The sequence below is a fragment of the Fulmarus glacialis genome, unplaced genomic scaffold (genome assembly GCF_000690835.1).
Source record: "Fulmarus glacialis isolate BGI_N327 unplaced genomic scaffold, ASM69083v1 scaffold9212, whole genome shotgun sequence".
In the NCBI taxonomy this organism is placed as follows: Eukaryota; Metazoa; Chordata; class Aves; order Procellariiformes; family Procellariidae; genus Fulmarus; species Fulmarus glacialis.
This window is the reverse complement of record NW_009198400.1, coordinates 13,259-31,392: the sequence shown is the minus strand read 5'-3', so window position 1 is coordinate 31,392 and position 18,134 is coordinate 13,259. Positions and strand designations below refer to the sequence as shown.

Below are 18,134 nucleotides of genomic sequence, written 5' to 3'. Positions count from 1 at the left end.
GGGAAAGAGAAAATTGAGGAAAAGGATTTCAGAATTGGCAAGGTATCATTTGGGCTTTATTTTTTACATTAAATCAATCTTTTTTTAGGTTATAGAATAATTTAACAACTCCCTCTCCCACTAAAACAAGCAGAGTACTGTAACACGAAAGGTAGAAATGAGAGCTTAAAACAGATGTTGTCCTGACTGACTCAATTGAAATTTTTTTTGCTATTTTTGCTATTCATAAATATCTCTGAGGTTTCAAATTCTAGTTTCAATTTGTTATGGGAAGTACTTTGAAGTGGTTGAAAATCCTCCAGAGACAGCTATTCCCAGCTTCCACTGGCAGGCTTTATCAAGAAATACTTTAATACCGATTAACAAAAAGGCTCTAGAGAACAGGAAACTTTGCTTCAAAGCATGTGAATAATTTTTTTAAAGAGTATTTACATTATATTCCTATGTACATTTAGCAAGCAGAAAACTTCACACTTATCCTTCAGGGATGTACTTGTACAGCTTAGAAAGTCAGGCAAATTCAATTTACCAGGAATGGTGCACTGATCCATGCAAAGGTGGACAAAGAATTGAGATAGGCAGATTTTTTCAAAACTCGCAGCTCATTCTTTCGTATCTCCAACACTTTTTCTGAAAATGATGGTTCCCAAGCATACAGCTTCAGCACCTTTATGCCACCCAGAATCTCATTCATTAATTTAATGCGGGAGTCTTTATATTGCATTTGTTCCACCTAGATTATTAGTAAACACAGGAGACAGTGTCACAGGAATGACTAGAAGAGAGCTTTCAACATATTGTCTCACAGCTGTGATGGTCCTTGGGCTATTTCTAAAGAGGATGCAAAAGGTAATTAAAGAAAGCCAGACTGTTATCAGTAAGCTTCCTGTGCAAGTCTATACCTCCAAAAAAACCAGAAATCAAAGGAAATGGCTGAAAAGCAGAGTATAAAAGCTTTCTACTCATCTGCACTGTTAGGGGTTACATTTTCAAAATCACCTTAAGGAAAGATTCAGGCACTTCACAAAAATACTACCCTGCTTCTTCCTTTGATTTCTTCAGATTTTTTTCCTGATGTGCATAGCTGTATTTCTTAGGGCATCCCTTGAAATTTGTGGTTACTCCCAGTTTATTTTTTTTTCCTATACATTAGAATACAGTGCTTTATTCAGTTACTTTAAAAAAAAAAAAAAAATCCGTGCTCAGCTGTATAGACAAAATGAAAAGCTGCATTCACACGCACATGCACACCAAGTTATGCAGCTCTGAGCATCTTATAATGAGCAAGGGAGAAAAGGAATGTTAATACTAACATGTCAGCATCCAAGAGATTTAATGGGAAGTCTGGATGTCTCTTTAAGGCACGTAATAATACCACTCTGTTACTAAGGCTGTGCTTAAATGTCATAATTTATATTCATTTTCCAACTCTTACCTTTTTTACATCAACAGCTTGATTTTTTTTTTTTAAATCTTCCAAACAGTCCCTGATAGGTTGCACAGCACAAGTCACTTACTAGATTTTTCTAGCGCAAAGCCAGAGGGCACTATTATATTGGTTTTTTCAGCCTTCTTGGACTAGAGATGACTAAGACTACAAAGAAAGGAATAAAGGATCCTTTTACCTTAAGATAATAATTCAAATTTACCCCAGCTCAGTAGCAGTGACAGTCAACACTGGCTATTAGCATAAAAACCAAGCTGCTAGGTTTCAGTTCCCATGTCTGAAAACAGTCATTCACAACTTAAAGAACAGCATTTATTTGCCCTTTCTCTAGACACTCCTAGAAGAAGCTACCAGGTGAAGGGATATGGAGACAAAGAAACTTCCTTCTAATCCCAGAAGCTGCTCCAGCAGTATGAAGAGCCACTGACTCAATACCACACCTTTCCCTTAAATAGCATTCCATTCACTATGGAAGAACTATCTGAGAGGATACAGTTATTAAATATATCAGTACAATCTTACTCATAAGTAAATTGATGCAAATGGCAGCTCATTAATGGCCAAGACAACCACTGATGCCTTCATTTCTCATAGCACAGCTGCCAATTCAGATAACATCACCTTCTCTGCTCATACCTTACCTGGAATGTTCTGGTTTTCATTGCTACTGCAGAGTTAAATGGGATAAGTAAAACCATCACAGCAACTCCTGCCAGCACAGAAGGCCCTAAAGTCTTGATTGAAAGAAAAAAGGTAAGTTGTTGTTGTACTCAAGTGCTGCTGTTCCCTATAGTGAGCATGAAAACAACAGTAGGTTATAGAAACATAAATGAATGTTTTACATAGACAAGTTGAACTCCTCCCAGTGAAGTGTTCTGATTCCACAGAACAACTATGAGGAGGAGACAGAAAAATATGACAGTATCCATCTTGAACTATTATTATGCTAATATTGGTAATAGCAGAGCGCTTTGTGAATTACCTGTTGAGTGGTTCCCAGTGGGAGGGGAAAGTAAGTCTGAACTAATGCAAATACAGAGCTATTGAGCAAATGTAGAAAGGGAACAAATGTGGAAAACCACACAGAAGGAATTTTTCCATTGACTTCTCTCTGACCTAGGGAACTGTAATTACTGAATTAACCCAGTATCCTCAATGCAAGTAAAAGCATACAAGCTGCTAGTTACCAGAGTTCAGCTTACCAGCGGAACAGTAACTCATAAAGCTGCTGCAACTTAACGGCTTTCAAGTCTGAATCTGGTTATGTTGGTGCTACAGTTTTATGCAGTAGAACAGTTTAATTGCATAGAAACATTTTAAGGATGAAAGCCAGTGCTCAAACTGAACCTGGAATAAACCAGAAACAACTTCACTGTAGCAAAGGAAAAATTATGGTTATTCCAGGTGAGATTTTTGTGCAAATCAACATGAAACAACTTTTTTTATATGGCATGATACAATCTTTATACATGGCTTACATTTCCTATGTCCAGGGTTTTTTTTTGTTTGGTTTATTTTTTAAACCATTTCTCTCAAGCTCTCATTTGTATCAACTACTGGGAATGAGTAGTTGGAATGAGTCCAAGACTGATACTATCAAAGCATGGTAGGGACAGAGGAGACATAAAAGCTATCTTTTGCTTCAAATGCCTTATCTTGCCTACCAGTTGAACAAAATAATTAAGAGACTAATTGATTGTGTATACCAGTACAAGCTATTTTACTACAAGGCAGAACAATAAGTTTCTAAAAAAGCAGTGGTAGGTCAAATTAACAAAAAAATAATAAGCTTGCACATCATTTAGACAAATTCTGAAAAAACGTGACAATGTCTGTACCTGCCAGAGGAAATACAAAGCTAGAAATATCTGGAGTGGTGCAGACCACAACATGTTCAGGAAAGTCATCAGGTCCATGAAACGTTGGGCATCCACTGACATCAAGTTGACAATTTCTCCAACAGTAGATGAGCGCTTCGCTGAGTTTGTGATGACTAAGGACTGAGAAATAAGAGAGATTCAGTGAATTCACAATCTTGATACTTATGGATAAACACAGAGAAGAAATCCTCAATTCTTAGCAAAACAAGACACTCCCCGAGAATGTGCTTCTCCAACAAGAATAAAATAATTCACACCTACATCAATTCCTAATCTCCAAAGAACAAGACTTCGTGAAATGGTTTGCTTGTAAGCACCTCTATCTCAAGCAGTATGTAGTATTCTGAAGAAAACCTAGTTGCCTCTAATCAACCCATAGCACAAACACACTATTCTCCTGGATCCCTTTTCTGAATATTTAAAGTGAACCAATATTTGCCTGTGATATGTCTGGTGACCTACCAGTACACTGACATTAAGTTTCCAATCACTAGAAAATTCTGTGAAATAAGGTACTTCTAAAAACTCACGAAAAAAACTATCTTTTATTTTCTGGGAGGCTATTCTTTTCCAGTAGGCCTGCTCTTCCCTGAGTATTTGAGAACTGAGGCCACTTGCTTGCCTATACACTAGTGTTCCAGCCCATAGAATGCTTCCAGTCTTACCTTTCGGTATATCACTCCAGTGATCCCAGTTCTCAGCCTCATCCCAGTAACAAAGCAGTACTGGAAATGCTGGTGAAGTATGAGTGTCTGCAGCACAGCGCAGATAAACATCAAAGCCGCAATCAAAAATCCCCACCAGGCTGGGGCATCTTTGTTCTTAATGAAGCCGATTAATACACTGTTTTTCAGAAGATTAGGGCAGGAAAAAGAAACAACAATAAAAAACATGCAGCAAGTTTAATGGGACATAACACAGCTTCTCTCAACTATGGCATCCTGCCATATCCTCTCTCTAACCACAAAAAGTAAACAGCTCTCCAGGATGCAAGCTGAGTTACAATTTCAGTCAAACAACATTGCAGAGATACAACAGCAAAACCTTAGGCTTTGCCAGTGAGAAAGTCCATTTGCAAACGAGCCTGTAGAAAATGAAATATGATGAGAAACTCCAGGTTTCCCCCGAGATCCAGCGTTTAAACACATGGCTCGCTGTCTAAGCTCTGTTCAGCAGCCCCTCAGGGCAAGAGGTGAATGATAGGACACAGTAGGGCAGTGTAGTAAAGCAGGCAAAACCAGCTTCTTACCCAAATCCTTCTCAAGCAGCCTGAGTGTTTCTGCCTGGGGTGTTTTCCCACAAAAAAGCTAGATTAAAAGACATCCTCCTGGATGGATGCATAAAGAGTTCTTCTCTCCTACTTTTTCGGTAAAATGGTAGTACCATTAAACTGGCTATATCATCTTTTATTAATAAGCCATTTCTTACTACACACAGCTGCTCTCCCTGCGAGACCTGCACACTGTCATATAGCAAACAAGCAGAATAACATATGACAACGTCCAGTGTTCTCAAAAATCACATTTGTGATTTCACCCTACTGACCAAGGTATTGAATTGTCAAAATATGGGAGGAACAAAGATTTGACTCCATGGTTCAAATAACCAACAGGGGGAAAATACACCTGGAAACTACAAATCAGGCCCCAAAGCCTTGCATTATAAGCATGAGGTTGCTACATCTTTCTTCCAGTCCAGAGAGATCTTCGTTCTGCACTGCACCAGTCATTCATGCTGTAAGTGGACAGCTTCAGGAAAACCTCTTCCTCGTAGTCCCAGCATGGGATTCAGCAATCTTTTTAGAAACATAAAACTATCTTACGTGCAACCTGCAAGACAGCCATGGCTTTTTCATTTTCTCTTACCGCTAGCAGTGCATTTTCCAAGACTGCGGGAATTTAGCCTTGAGAAGAAATTCCCCATCATATGCCTTGAGATATCACTGACAACATATCCAGGAATTTATGCAAATTTGAGAAATTCCTAGAATAGATTATACTTAATGTGTTCTCAGAAGGAAGCCAGCTGCCTCCTCTTCACTAGGGACTCTGGAAGAAGACAGACTGTAAGCTATTAAATGTCACCATACTGAGTCGGACCCTCTTTTTAGCAAATTTCTGGGTATGTCATAAACCACCCACAGAACAATATGATTTCAGAACACAGCTCCACACTGGTGTTATTTTAAGAAACACTCATATAGGTGCAGGGCCCTCTCTTCTTCCCTTTCCTACATCCACCTGTGGCCTCCATCCAAACTCCATTCCTCTCTCATGCATTAACAGGGCTATGTGCTTTTCCATTGATTTGGAAATAACAAATAATTGTTTGATAGAAATGCTGGTATTTCCACTGTTACTTTCTTCTTAGTTAATGATTATCTGGTGAAATTCTTACTTTAAGAATAATACTAACAGAGAAAAAAATGTGGGGATCATGCAAATTCCTTTATGGATCAGGCTGAGCAACTGGTCCCCCTGGAGATGGGAGATACAGATGTTCCTCACACAAGGAGAATTTGAGGACATACCACTTTTGTCAAGATCTCTCTCTCTTTTTAAGATAGAACCATAATTTTCTTTCACATGGAAATTTCAAAAATCTTTCCCAGATGAAAGCAGCACGGCCAAAGCACTACATACTTGAGCATCATGCTTCATTTGTACATCAAGTCATGCTACAGCTGCAGCCACCACCAACACATGTGGGTATCAGATGTACAGAGACTACTGGATCCAGCAAGCAGTGCTTTGCTTTGATTTCACAAATAACCCTTTAGAAATAGGGAGAAATTGCTTTGGACTGCTGCACAGAGCAACAGGTAATTTGTAATTCAAAGCTGTCTATTAGTGATGGGCGATTTATGAATCTTGCATTTCAGTGAAGCTTGCCCAATTTACAGCTTAGCCCACAATAAAGAACTCCTCTCTTACGGCATTTCAGTGGGAAGGTGGGGAAGCATACATATGCAGCACTGTAAGGGAAACTAGCTATGCATTTCAAAAATAAATACGCTGTGCCAAAGCCAAGCCTCCATAGGGACTGCACATAGAAGCTACTCACACAGTAAACCAACCTTAACAGTTGAGGGTTGATGAAAGAAAGTAGGTCTTGTATCAGCTTGAAGAAGGAGCCGATTAAGAAGTATGGCCCAAACGTCCTCAACAAAGCTTTGAGAAAGGAAGGCTTTCTATTGTGCTTTTTGTCTCTGATCAGAACTTCTGCTTCCTCTGGACCATTACCAACATGATTCAGCATATGGTTAGATTTCTTCATATATGTCATATCTTCTTTCCTAGAGGCATGAAACAAGCAATTAGAGACAACTGACGAGAATGTCATTGCCCTGTGTGTACAGCACGGCAGTAACATCTAAAAGTCTGCTCCTTTCTTTGCTCTGCTACTGATCAACAGCAAGACTTTCAACAAGATCTAGATGTGCTCAGGGATAGGCCACTCTTGTGTACTGAGTCTTGTTTTCTTTTCTTTTTCTGCAGTACTTATGAGGTGTACTCTGTAGGCCAGAAAATCAGTCACCATGGGATGAGAAGGGGTAGTCACCATGGGCCCAAAGGAGTAGGAGATGACAGCTTGACTTCCTTTGGCAGAGGACAGAGTTGACCTTGAATCTCCAATTTCTTGTAAAGGAATCCTCTAACAGTTGCTATTTACATACCACAAAAGGCACCCTCACCTAGTCCTTCTGAGACTGTATGTTATTCAATTAGTAGCTGTACTAAACCTTTAGCCTTATCTGATCAAACAGCTGCTTTCAGAGAAGTAGTCTGAATCCCCCCAGGGTGACAGGCATTGAAACACAAGCTAAGAAAGGAAGCAGGCACAGCCCTCCCAAAATAGAGTTTTGCACTCCTGGAAACTTGAAAGAGTACAAACCACAGTACCTCCAAAAGGTACTATGAGCCATCTCCGAGATCTGGGCTGCAGCTGTCCGAGGTTCTTCCAGGACAGAAACTTTGGGTTTAGGTACCTAAATTTTACTCAGATGACAATTTAAGCATTTAAACCCTGTTTGGCTGTATCTCTTTCTTACATTGTGCCTCTCTTTCTCCATCTGCAAAATAAGCCAACGAAAGTGATCTCTTCTGCAAAGCTCTTTGAGACTGACTGATGAAAAATGGACCCAACAGGTCTGTGCTGCTTTCCAGGGCTCTAGGTGGGTTTTCTAGAAGCATCTCTGGGGTTTAGGTCCCTGACTTCTGTTGCCCATCAATAAAGAGGCGGTGCTTTTGGAAATTATTTCCTCCATGAACTGCTCTCAAAGAGCAGCCTAGCAGCTTTTCTACCAGCAAATACCGAATTGCTGTTGTTTCTTGGGGGCTATGGAACCTAGAGAACAATTTCCTGAATGTCAGCTGGGAAGGTTAAGTCCAGGTGGAGCCGGGAGAAGGAAATTAGTCTGGGGCACATAAGCCTTATAAAAAGGGACAGATGGAAGAGAAACCCTAGAAACAGTGAAGACTTACAAGAAAGGATTTGAAAAATAACTTGTAAGTACTACCAAGTGAGGTTGGATTTATGATTCTTCACAGAGAGTGTGCAGATTTTTTGGAGCTGGCTGCAGAGTCAAATAATTCCAACAGCCTGTGAGTGTTCAAAATGACCACTGTGGCTAACAGTCCACAGGTAGAAACTTGTTCACATCCTTTCAAACAAAGGCATGTGCAAATCCCAATTTCTTTGCAATAAAGTTTGAGGGCAAGGGGAGAACCTAAACCAGAAAATTTATTTGTTTTTCCCCCCAGACAAGAACAAACAGTGTTGTCTTTGTCCTTCCAGATCAAATCTGGAGAGTTTATGAGCAAAGTCTTATTTTTCTGGCAACCAGGCTGTTAAACTCATTGAAGGATTGAAGAAACAAGACTACTTGCCCCTGGCTTTGTGCTATTAAAAGTATTTATTACTGTGAGCTAACAGCAACTCAATAGTTCTCTTACAGCAAAAAAATCCCAAAGGGAGAAAATGCATTTCTAGTGTTTACTATGGGTAGCTAGGTGAGGTCAGGTTTTCAGCAGTGTGTGGGACTGCTCACACCCAGTTTTTTATCAAAACAAAAAGCATGTGCCTGGTTTCCATTATTTATAGCAGGGCAGATAATAGATGCTGATTATCTCATGGGAAAACACATAGCTTTCTCAATGGTGATGACAAGGCCCTGCATCTTCAATTCATCTTCATAAGCACAGTCCCTAAAATCAGAAGCTAACTAGAAATGAGGCAAAATAGATTCCAGCTCTCTTCTCCATCCAGCACAGCTCTAACTTTCTCAGAAGCAACTGCACTTATCAATAAAGTGAGCAAGTAGAGACTTCAGCCATACATGCAAAGAGAGTGAAAGCAAAGGAAAAATACTTTTTGCGTGCTTTATTATCTACAATAACAACTTAAATCCTCACTGATCTCTCCTGTAATTCATTAGTAGCAAACAAATTATTAGCAATTATTTAACAGTAATTCACAAGACAGCTGTGAAGCAAAAGGTAAAAAAGGTTTTGTAGGTTTAGGAACAATAGAAATGTGATAATCATTACTATGAAAGACGTTTAAAGCTTTAGCTATGCCAGAGTTGCAACTGATTAAGTTTTTAAAAATAAATTACTACTATGTACACTGCAAATATTTTCCATGACACTTTCACCATGTGTACAACTTGACACAGCATTTTTAATATCACAAAAGTTTGCTCAGAGCAGATTTAATGAGAAGAGTTTAAAAAAAAAAAATTTACAACGGCTCCCAAGCAACTACCACTAATGTTATTTGACATGAAATAATTGAGAATTCCTACTTATAATTGAAGAATAAGCAGAGCCACAAAGCTTTTAGAGTTATGTGAAAGCCAGCAATCTGGAGTACAGTGATTTGCTTTGGTTTTGCTCTTTTTCCCACCTTAGAATCATTAATATAGTTGCCACAAAATTTTACCTGAGCTAAATACAGGCCAGAATTTATGGTTAAATTCATTGCCAACTGGCCCCAGTTTGTATGAATAATTTCCAAAATGCAATGAATCCCATGACAAAACTCCAGGCACGGTTTCTGGTTTCCTAGCAAAAGTTTTCCTGGACCCTAGGCACTTCTGCACAATGGCTGTGCTCTTAGTATATAAACGCCTGGGGCAGTAAGATTTACATCTGTGCAAAAAAACCAGAACCCAGACAATGCACGTTATTCCACACTATAAAAATAGAGACATTAAGAAAACAAAAAAACCTCAAAGTAAAACCACAACACGCATACACACAGAGCACTAGTGGATAAGCTGCTGGCGTTAGTGCTGGAAACCTTTCAAATTTTAGCTGCGAAGTGGAACTCTCCACATCATATTTAGCCTTGCCAAGAACCTTACAACTCTCTCCTGATATTATCACATAATAGGGTCTTTCCAATTTGGCACAGATATGCACAGAAGAGAACAGAGGAAAGCCTCCACATGGAGAAGAAATCTCCACAATGAAAGGAAATGGAAGTGCAGGCCTTCTCCTTATTGACATTTTTCATTTGAAACACACTATTATCACATCTATTTGTTTGGAAACATTTTGGACACTAACCAGTGGGAGAAGGAAATACAGTTGCACAATAGATAATTTCTTAAGATTAGATTAGGACAGAACATGCAATAAAAAGGATATCCTCTCCAGCACAGATGTAACTATATGCAAGGTCTGACCCTCATCCCATTTCCATCAGAGACTATGAGAATTTTGCTGCTAACTTTCTAGGCAACAGGAGTAGGGTCTCAGCTCTTAAAGTGGGATATCTCTTCCCTCCTGCCTTTCCCATGTTTTGAGTTTCATATCTTTACTGCTAGGAAGTGAAGAGTTGCTCACTGCTAAGAGCCTTAAGGCTAAAAATAGTGTCAGGCCAAAAAACTCATGATGGGGATGATGAGGAATTCCTTTTGGTTTATGGTGCCCAGAAGTTGTGCTCTAACCTGCCTAGGAGGGATACAATTATGGGGTTAGACATCCCAGCTCAGTGATGAAAGTTGTTCATTTTCTACAATCCAACCAACTCAATCCCTTCTGCTTACACATCTTCAGCCCTTCTCCACATGGTAAATGGCACTACCTGCCCATGTAGATTTTTAAGCACATTTTAAGAAGTGTGTTGGTGGTACACAAGCCCCGAAGGGCTCCTGCTTGCCTCTGCCTAGACGTATTAAAATAAGCAAATTTGACTCTTAATATGAATGAAGAACAAATAGGTTGAAGAGGTAGGTGCCATTTTTAGTTGGCTCATTTTCAGGGATGAGCAGCTTATTAATGTTGAAACGACTCAGATCAATCTCTGTTTGCAGACTTGTTCATATACTTACTGTTTGCACTTTGCTTTTTCTTTGTCCCACTCTTTACTTAGTTGTTGCACAATAATTTTTGAAGTATCATCTTCATTCAGCGACCACAAATCTTTATCTTCGAGGGGCCTTTTGTACCCAAGAATTGCCATGCTGCATATATGGAGAAAAACAGTCCAATTCAGTTTGGCTAATAGTACTTAAAGCATTGTTAGTTACTCTGCAACTATTAAGCTAACAAAAGCAAGAAGATACACCTCCACAGAAAGGGTGATAATTATTCCTCCATCTCCCTTTGTTCCTTATATTGATGTTTGTAATCAAGGAAAGGACATTAGTAGTTTTGATTACATGTATTTTATTGAAAACATCACTTCAGAAAAAAAGAACAATAAAAACCAACTACCAGAAGCATTCAAATGAAACTGTGGTGTTAAATGAAAACAGTGAAGCTTTAGAAGTGAAAATAACTAAGTCTATCTGGAATAACTGTCAGAGGTGAACAAAATGCAAAAGCAAAGCTCACGTAAGTTAAAGGAAAATCAGATTTCTCTGAAAATTAGAGTTCCTCAACTGTAAGAGGAATTTTGTCAAGGCATGCAAACATCTAGTTGCCACGAATCTCGATGGGGAAGCTGAAAAATTCAAAACTCTGGAAGTTTAGAAAGATCCCACTCTCTCACTAAAAAGAACTTTACAGGGCTGTTGCCATGACAATAAAGTTACATGGATGGAAGAATGAAGATCTCAACACCCTCAACCACTATGGGAAAACCGGGTCTTAACATGCCCTTTGACAGCTGTTCCACTTCTTTATCATGAAGTAGTAGTAAGCCCAATCTCAAATTTGCATCTTTAATACACATGCCTTTTGACAGCAGTATCAGTTGGTGGTAATCATTTGTATATATAACCCAGTTTACTTTCCCTCTTACCTGGAAAATGTCCTTACAAAAAAGCATTCACCCATGAATCTCAACAGGAAATAAAATGCATCCTCAGGTGGCTGAAAGGTTGCCACAATTAATCTTGTGGAACGCAGTCTTACATCTTGCTTTAGATTATACTCCAGCATGCGGTAAGCACAACCAGGCTGTACACCCTATTAGTCATGCCACAATTGTTGCCACTACTCTTCAGAGAAGAAGTTTGGGAAGTATGAGCACTCTGAAAGCTGTTTCTAAAAAGGCAAACACTAGAAGTGCTGACACCACTGTGGATGAAAGAGCATCCGACATCAACTACTTTCACAGGAAAAATCTGTGTATTGCTAACTCTGTACAACATATATCACAAGTAGAGTTTGGGGTTGTCAGCTGTCCAACGGCTTGAAAAGAGAAGCTCACCTTGTAAACCACCAAAATGTCAATCTTGACAGGAAACCTGAAGTTAACTCTGGACACGGATTCTATAGTAAAGTTATGGGGGAAAAAAAACCAAAATAAATAAAGACATTTACCATTATTTTAACAAGAAGACAGCCTATTTTGATCTGTTTTGGTATATTATATGGTATATTACATGTATGTACCTATGTCCTAATGAGACATAAAATTGATTTCTTTCATTTTCCATGTCAGAACTCTTATCTTTAAAAATTGCTTCATATACTGCCTTTAAATCACACTTATATACAGTGAAATGACATTCTATAGTTTCTGAAATGTTCATTTTAAGAAATGAACTCAACTCCTCTCTCAGCTTGGTTCAAACATAAATCCAATTATAGAGACCATTTTATGAATTGGAGAAGAAATTTAATCTTCTGTTATTAATGTTTTTCCATATTTATTCTCAACACATATAGAACTCGTTTATTAAGACAACTCTTATAGACTTTAGCTAACTCTAAATGAATGTTAAACAAGTAGACCACCATCTCCACAAAAACCACTCCTGAAATAATTAATATTACACTTCAGTGTTCATAAATCTAATTTAAACTGCTGTGAAGCAACAAGTAGAAGGGCTGCTTTCACTACATAGCTTCCAGTCATTACTGATGGAACATAATGGAAAAAGGCTTCAAACCCCAATATTACTCTTCATACCCGGTGTTTTGTAAGGAGGTCACTAACTACTGCAATCTCAATGACAATCCAAAGTTGTTTTCAATGACAAGTATTCTCAGTGAAACTCTCAAAACATGACATAGTACGTAAAATGCAAATAAAGCAAAGTAAAAATACTTACAGGATCTGTATTAACAGGGGAAAAAAATGGAGGCTTTTCTTTAAAACATGAAAGGATTAACTCAATGATTATCAAAGCAAAGTAGATGTAAAACGTGGTAAACCTGAACCTTTCATTTACATGGCCCTAGAGGGAAAAAGAAACACAGTAAATGATTGTTTTTATTGTACTTCCCAGTTCCCCCAACACACACACACTCTCTGACTTTTTCACAGCTGCTTTTCGCAATTCCTTTCTTCCTCTACAGTTGAACAGTACAAAGTAGTTGCTAGCAGGAATTATCTTAAAAAAGTATGCATGTACTCTGTAAAGTGTCTAAGAACATGCTTATCTCCAAGCTTTTCATTAAATTATGTCAAGTTCAAAGTGCTTATATATTTTCACTGCATGCAGACACTCTCTGGAATCAGGGCTACATGACATCCTTTTAAATTACCTCCAGGGGTTCTTGCAAGATCATGTCTTAAGCACAGGAATTGTCAACCCAGATCAGAGAACATCCATTTACTTTAGTATCTTGTCAATGACAAGCAGTCAGTGTCAAATACTTTGAGAAGAAGCTGCAAAAAAACACTGTATTGCATAACAACAGTTCCATCTGCTCTAGAGTTATTTCCTTTCCTACTCATATGAGTCTGCAGTTGACTTAAAACTTCTTGCTGTGAGGGTATGTTCCTTATACAGCTCTTTCATAACCTAATATAGTTGTGAATGCTCTCATCATTCACTTAAAATGTAAACCTTAAGTGCAAGAGAAAGAATATTTGGTCCTCAGCAGTTGCAAGAACAGGAGAAATGTTAGCCATACCCGATCTAAGACTCTGCACACATAATTTTAAGTTGATTAAGGATTCAAACATTGATAGTCCAATATTTGTACTTATTCACCACTACTACAGTTTTAAAATTGACTTTAAGTGGTATTTGAAAGGGTATCACCAGGATTGCAGCTATTTTCTGAAGAAGTTCTGCACAGACTGTCATTTAAGGTTTAATTCAATCTCCGCTGGAATGTTTACAACAGCCTCGTATAGCAAAATCCTTGCTAAAAGGATAATGCTGCTAATAGTTACAAAAAAGTAAGTATAAAAAAAAAGAAATCACCAAACAGAATCAACACGGATTTCACTGAGGAGAAGCAATCACCTTAATGTTTTTCAAATACTCTTTCACTCCTAGCCTTTGATGATCCAATCACTGAAGCAATCTGCTTTGCCCTACTCAGTGAAATTTGTTTCTGTGAAAAAAAGAACAACTCTCTTACTGCAGGAGAACCTGCTATGTTTTCAAACAGGAATCACAACAGGCCAGGTTTCTTTCCTCTTCCTCCAACTTTCTGTTCTCTATTTACAGCCACAGTTGGAGTCAAAATGCTGTCCTCAGCACATCAGGCACTGACAAAAGAAAGCCTATGGAGCTGTATAATGTGGCCAAGCTGCCTAAGCAAAAAAGGAATATTACATATTAAAATGCATCATCTCCGATTACTACCCATCCCTATTTAAGCATGGCAGGGGAAGGGGGCAGCAAAAGGGAAAAGGAAAGGAAAAAAGAAAAAAAAAAAAGAGTCTGTTCTAATATATATACAGTGTTGGTATAGCCCTCACATGTCTATCAGGTTTCCAGTATAGCCTTGGGCTAAGTAAAATCTGCTTTTTGACATTACATGAGAAATCCCAGTTCCCTTCAAGTTACACAAGTCTGAGTCAAGGCAACGGAACCAAACTTCTCTTTCTCTCTGGCAAAAGCTGGGCTCAGATCTGATTCCAAACTCAGTGATTCATTCCCTTCACAGAGATGTTAATGCTACATTTCCTGTTCTCCAAGTGCTAACAAGGATGGCATGTTACCTGTGCTGTTGTAGTCATGATCTTAGACCGGAAAGGCCCCACGGCACAGAGCACAGACAAAAACCAGAAGATAATGAGCACTCCAGAGGACTGAACTCCTCTCAGCCTTTCGTATTGAATAAGCAATGTAGCTAACAGCTGTAAAAGTAAATACAGGAACACATGAACACAATCCCGTCCCACTGCTCCCCTTATTCACACTCTTAGTTGGCAGCCATTAGAGTCATCATCAACAACAGGACCTCTCTGAAATAAGGCCCCATCACAACTTCACAGAATTCAATGGCAAAACCTCCTCTATCTAAGGAAAGCAGCAAATAACTTTAGAAAATAATTTGGTTTTACTGTTTTCAGAGCCTCATCTCCAGAATTCAATTTTTAAACCAGACTTTGTACCAGGGCTAGGCACAACTAAATATTAGCTACAAACATTTTGAACAAATGTAAGAGCTATCATTTCTCCAGTCCAGATGGACAATCATGACTTGTCTACAAAACAAGATTTAAAAGAAATCTAACCAAGGGCATGAAAAACTTAATGGGCAAATTTTCCTGCTTCATTTTTCATACAACAGCCACAAGCCTGTTTGTCATCCTAGGCAAAGCAAATTTGCTTTCTGTTTAATGGAGGAACAACCACCAGATAAGAGACCCAGTTTTACAAAGTCCAATACAACACTGAACAATGCACAAGCCACACTCTATCATATCTCCCTGTTTAGGCAAGGTCATATCCAAATTCTCTCCACACCTGGATCACAAGCCTGGAAAAATAGATGAGAGCAAGGTGGGAGGCAGAACAATCTCTCCATCATAAAGATTTTAATTTACACAGCCGAATCTACATGAGAGAGATCTCTGTAACTGCAGCCTTTTCGGTAAGCAAAATTTGCTTCATTAATACAAGTACTAATAATTCAGTTAAAAGAGTACAGGATAAAGCAATGAATGCAAAAGAATCCTTTTCCTCCCTCATCTGTCTAAGAAAGAGTTATTCTTATTGGTCACAATAAACAGAAACAGCTACGAACCACAGTGATGCCAACGATCAATGGAGTTACAAAATAGACTGGTGGAGGTGTTCTGTTTTGCAGGAGCTCATGGAAAGAGTAGAAGAGATCTGCCCAGCTCACGCACCACAGCAGGACACCGAGCAGCTGAAAGTAGTCAAACAGAAACAGCATTCGGTAAACTCATCTCCAGGGGCAGTCAGGGGGCTAGCAAAACTGTTGTGATTCATAGATTCCCAGCAAGACAAAGCTGTGTAAACAGAACAACACGGCTGCATTATCAGCTGCAGTTAGGCTAATGGAACTGTCCCACTGCCCTCAAACCAAGGATCTCGTCTCAACTCTTTCTGAGGGATTTGCAAACACAACCAGTACAAAGACTGCTATTTACCTGTTTTTTCCCATACTATTCAGTTTTGATTGGAAACACAGGCAGCATCCAGATTAAAGGCATACATGCACTGAAGCAGATGCCTGGAATTTTTCTCCAGGAATAACCCCAGTTCTCTCATGGCCTATGGAAAGTGACTTGCTTGCTTTCCTTAGACCTAGCCATTTATAAACCAGAGGTGCTATTGACACCAGCCATCTCTTAAGCACAAGATGCAGATGAAATCATATAGCTATTGGGTGGCTAGAGTGGCTTGAAAAAATACCTTCTTGTGCTTACTTTCACAATGAGATGAAATTCTCACCAGACCTACCTTAAGGTCTTTGTTTTGCAGCTTTCAGTAGTTTAAAGCTTAAGTAAGGGTGAAGCAGCATATTTTTGGCTCAACAAAGGGGTGAACTCTCTTCTGCAGAGCAATCAACTCCTCCCTCTACCCAGAAAGGTGGGCTCGCAGGATGGATTTCCTTACAGATGAGCTATCCTTTGGTATCCTTCCTCGGAAGTCTGTACCTTCACCGTTGTTTCCTATAAGCAAGTTCTTCAGTTCCCCCATAAATCAGAGGGAATTTTGTTTAAACCCTACTGCAGCACTTGCGTGGATACTGAACCAATGCTAACAAACTCAAAACTGCACATTACTCGTGGAGCACTGCAAAGAGATCTTACCGTTTTGAACCTGCTCAACACGGAAAGCACGATGTACCCTCTTTTGTTGTGCTTTAGGTAGAGAAGATAAAAGGGTAATGCACTCCATAGATAAATGCTAGGGATCCATGCTAGGATGGTATTCTGGAAACAGGGTGTCAGGTCTGGATTATCAGTGTGTATCGAAAGATTTGAATCCTGGAAAAAAAGATGAGACATTTATTAATAGAGAGGCAGAAGTGCTGCCAATTGGAACATCTGCTTGAAGAAGTTGTATCCAAATTCTGCTGGAGTTAGCAAATGGCCTTAGTAAAAGCTTTCCAAAAATACCTATCCAAACTACTTGTGGTTAATCTGCTATAGTAAAAGGGCTAAGTACAGTTTTAAATACTGGGCAAAACCTAGAAAGACAGACTTCTGCCCTCCTGTATCTCAGCTGGACACACATTTTGTAGCAGACAAACCCCTTGTGTTTCTGTCTTTGCTAAGGCTTAGTTACAAGTGCTGATAGCACAGCATTTCTCAGGCATTCCCAGCCTGGAGTGCAACTGCTAAACAAAGCTCTGGAGGCAAAATGCTCAACTTGAGAACTCATCCAGCAAGAATGTCCAGCACTGGAGAAAATGATCAGATTTAGATCAACCATATGTTGACCTGGGAAAACCCACTCCATTTATGACTAAAATTTTGTCCTTCTTACTCATATGCCTCCAACTATAATTACTTCCCTGTTCTAAACAAAGGTAAAAGGAATGTATTGTACATGGAGGTAGGAATACGGGTTTTCTTGCAAACATTGCAAGCAATGCTTTCCATCTGTGACCCTGGACACCACAATTCACATATGCAACTTGTACCTAAAGATTTGAATCCACCACGTGCAAACACACAGTTACACAAGTTCAAACTAAAGCAGAAATTTCAGTACGTTTAAGGGGAACTTGGTTTTAATGAAACCTACTGGAAATCCACAACTTGCATTTCACCATCTGATGTGTCATCTTAAATGTGGTAGATAAACACTTACTTGCAGGAAACGTAAAATTACTTTGCTGTACTATCGTTAACAAGCAGATGATAAAACTAAGATATCTGCAGTTCAAATATGCCTTATCTCTGCACTAGAATCATTTACTTGTACCTAATTATTTTTGGGTATGAGCTATCAGTAGAAGTATGTTTCAGTTAAGCTGAGCCACTTCTCCCCACCCCTTATAAATTAATGACTGACTAGTCTGAATATGAATTCTTCAAAAGTATTTCCAGTCCTGCTTTTGTTTACCAATACAAAAGAGACCGAATGCTGAAAGCAATGGTTGATTTTAGGAGAACTGAAGAGCCACAACCTGCTGACAATCTTTCAATTTTGGTGATGATCTGTCAGAAGGGACATGCATCAC

General features: G+C 39.0%; 1 protein-coding gene across 1 annotated transcript in view; it reads right to left on the bottom strand.

Annotated features, from left to right (window-relative positions):
* ABCC3 (ATP-binding cassette, sub-family C (CFTR/MRP), member 3) overlaps positions 1 to 16,926 on the bottom strand; it is a 35,055-nt gene extending 18,129 nt beyond the window's left edge. The window contains exons 1-11 of the mRNA XM_009572877.1: positions 16,756 to 16,926; positions 15,720 to 15,845; positions 14,689 to 14,826; positions 12,839 to 12,964; positions 11,992 to 12,053; positions 10,667 to 10,798; positions 6,404 to 6,622; positions 3,993 to 4,170; positions 3,286 to 3,447; positions 2,089 to 2,181; positions 530 to 733 (exon numbers count right to left, since the gene is read on the bottom strand). Of these exons, the coding sequence (XP_009571172.1) occupies positions 530 to 733; positions 2,089 to 2,181; positions 3,286 to 3,447; positions 3,993 to 4,170; positions 6,404 to 6,622; positions 10,667 to 10,798; positions 11,992 to 12,053; positions 12,839 to 12,964; positions 14,689 to 14,706 (1,194 nt within the window). The 5' untranslated portion in view covers positions 14,707 to 14,826; positions 15,720 to 15,845; positions 16,756 to 16,926. The remainder of the gene's footprint in view (positions 1 to 529; positions 734 to 2,088; positions 2,182 to 3,285; positions 3,448 to 3,992; positions 4,171 to 6,403; positions 6,623 to 10,666; positions 10,799 to 11,991; positions 12,054 to 12,838; positions 12,965 to 14,688; positions 14,827 to 15,719; positions 15,846 to 16,755) is intronic.
* Positions 16,927 to 18,134: the final 1,208 nt, after the last annotated feature.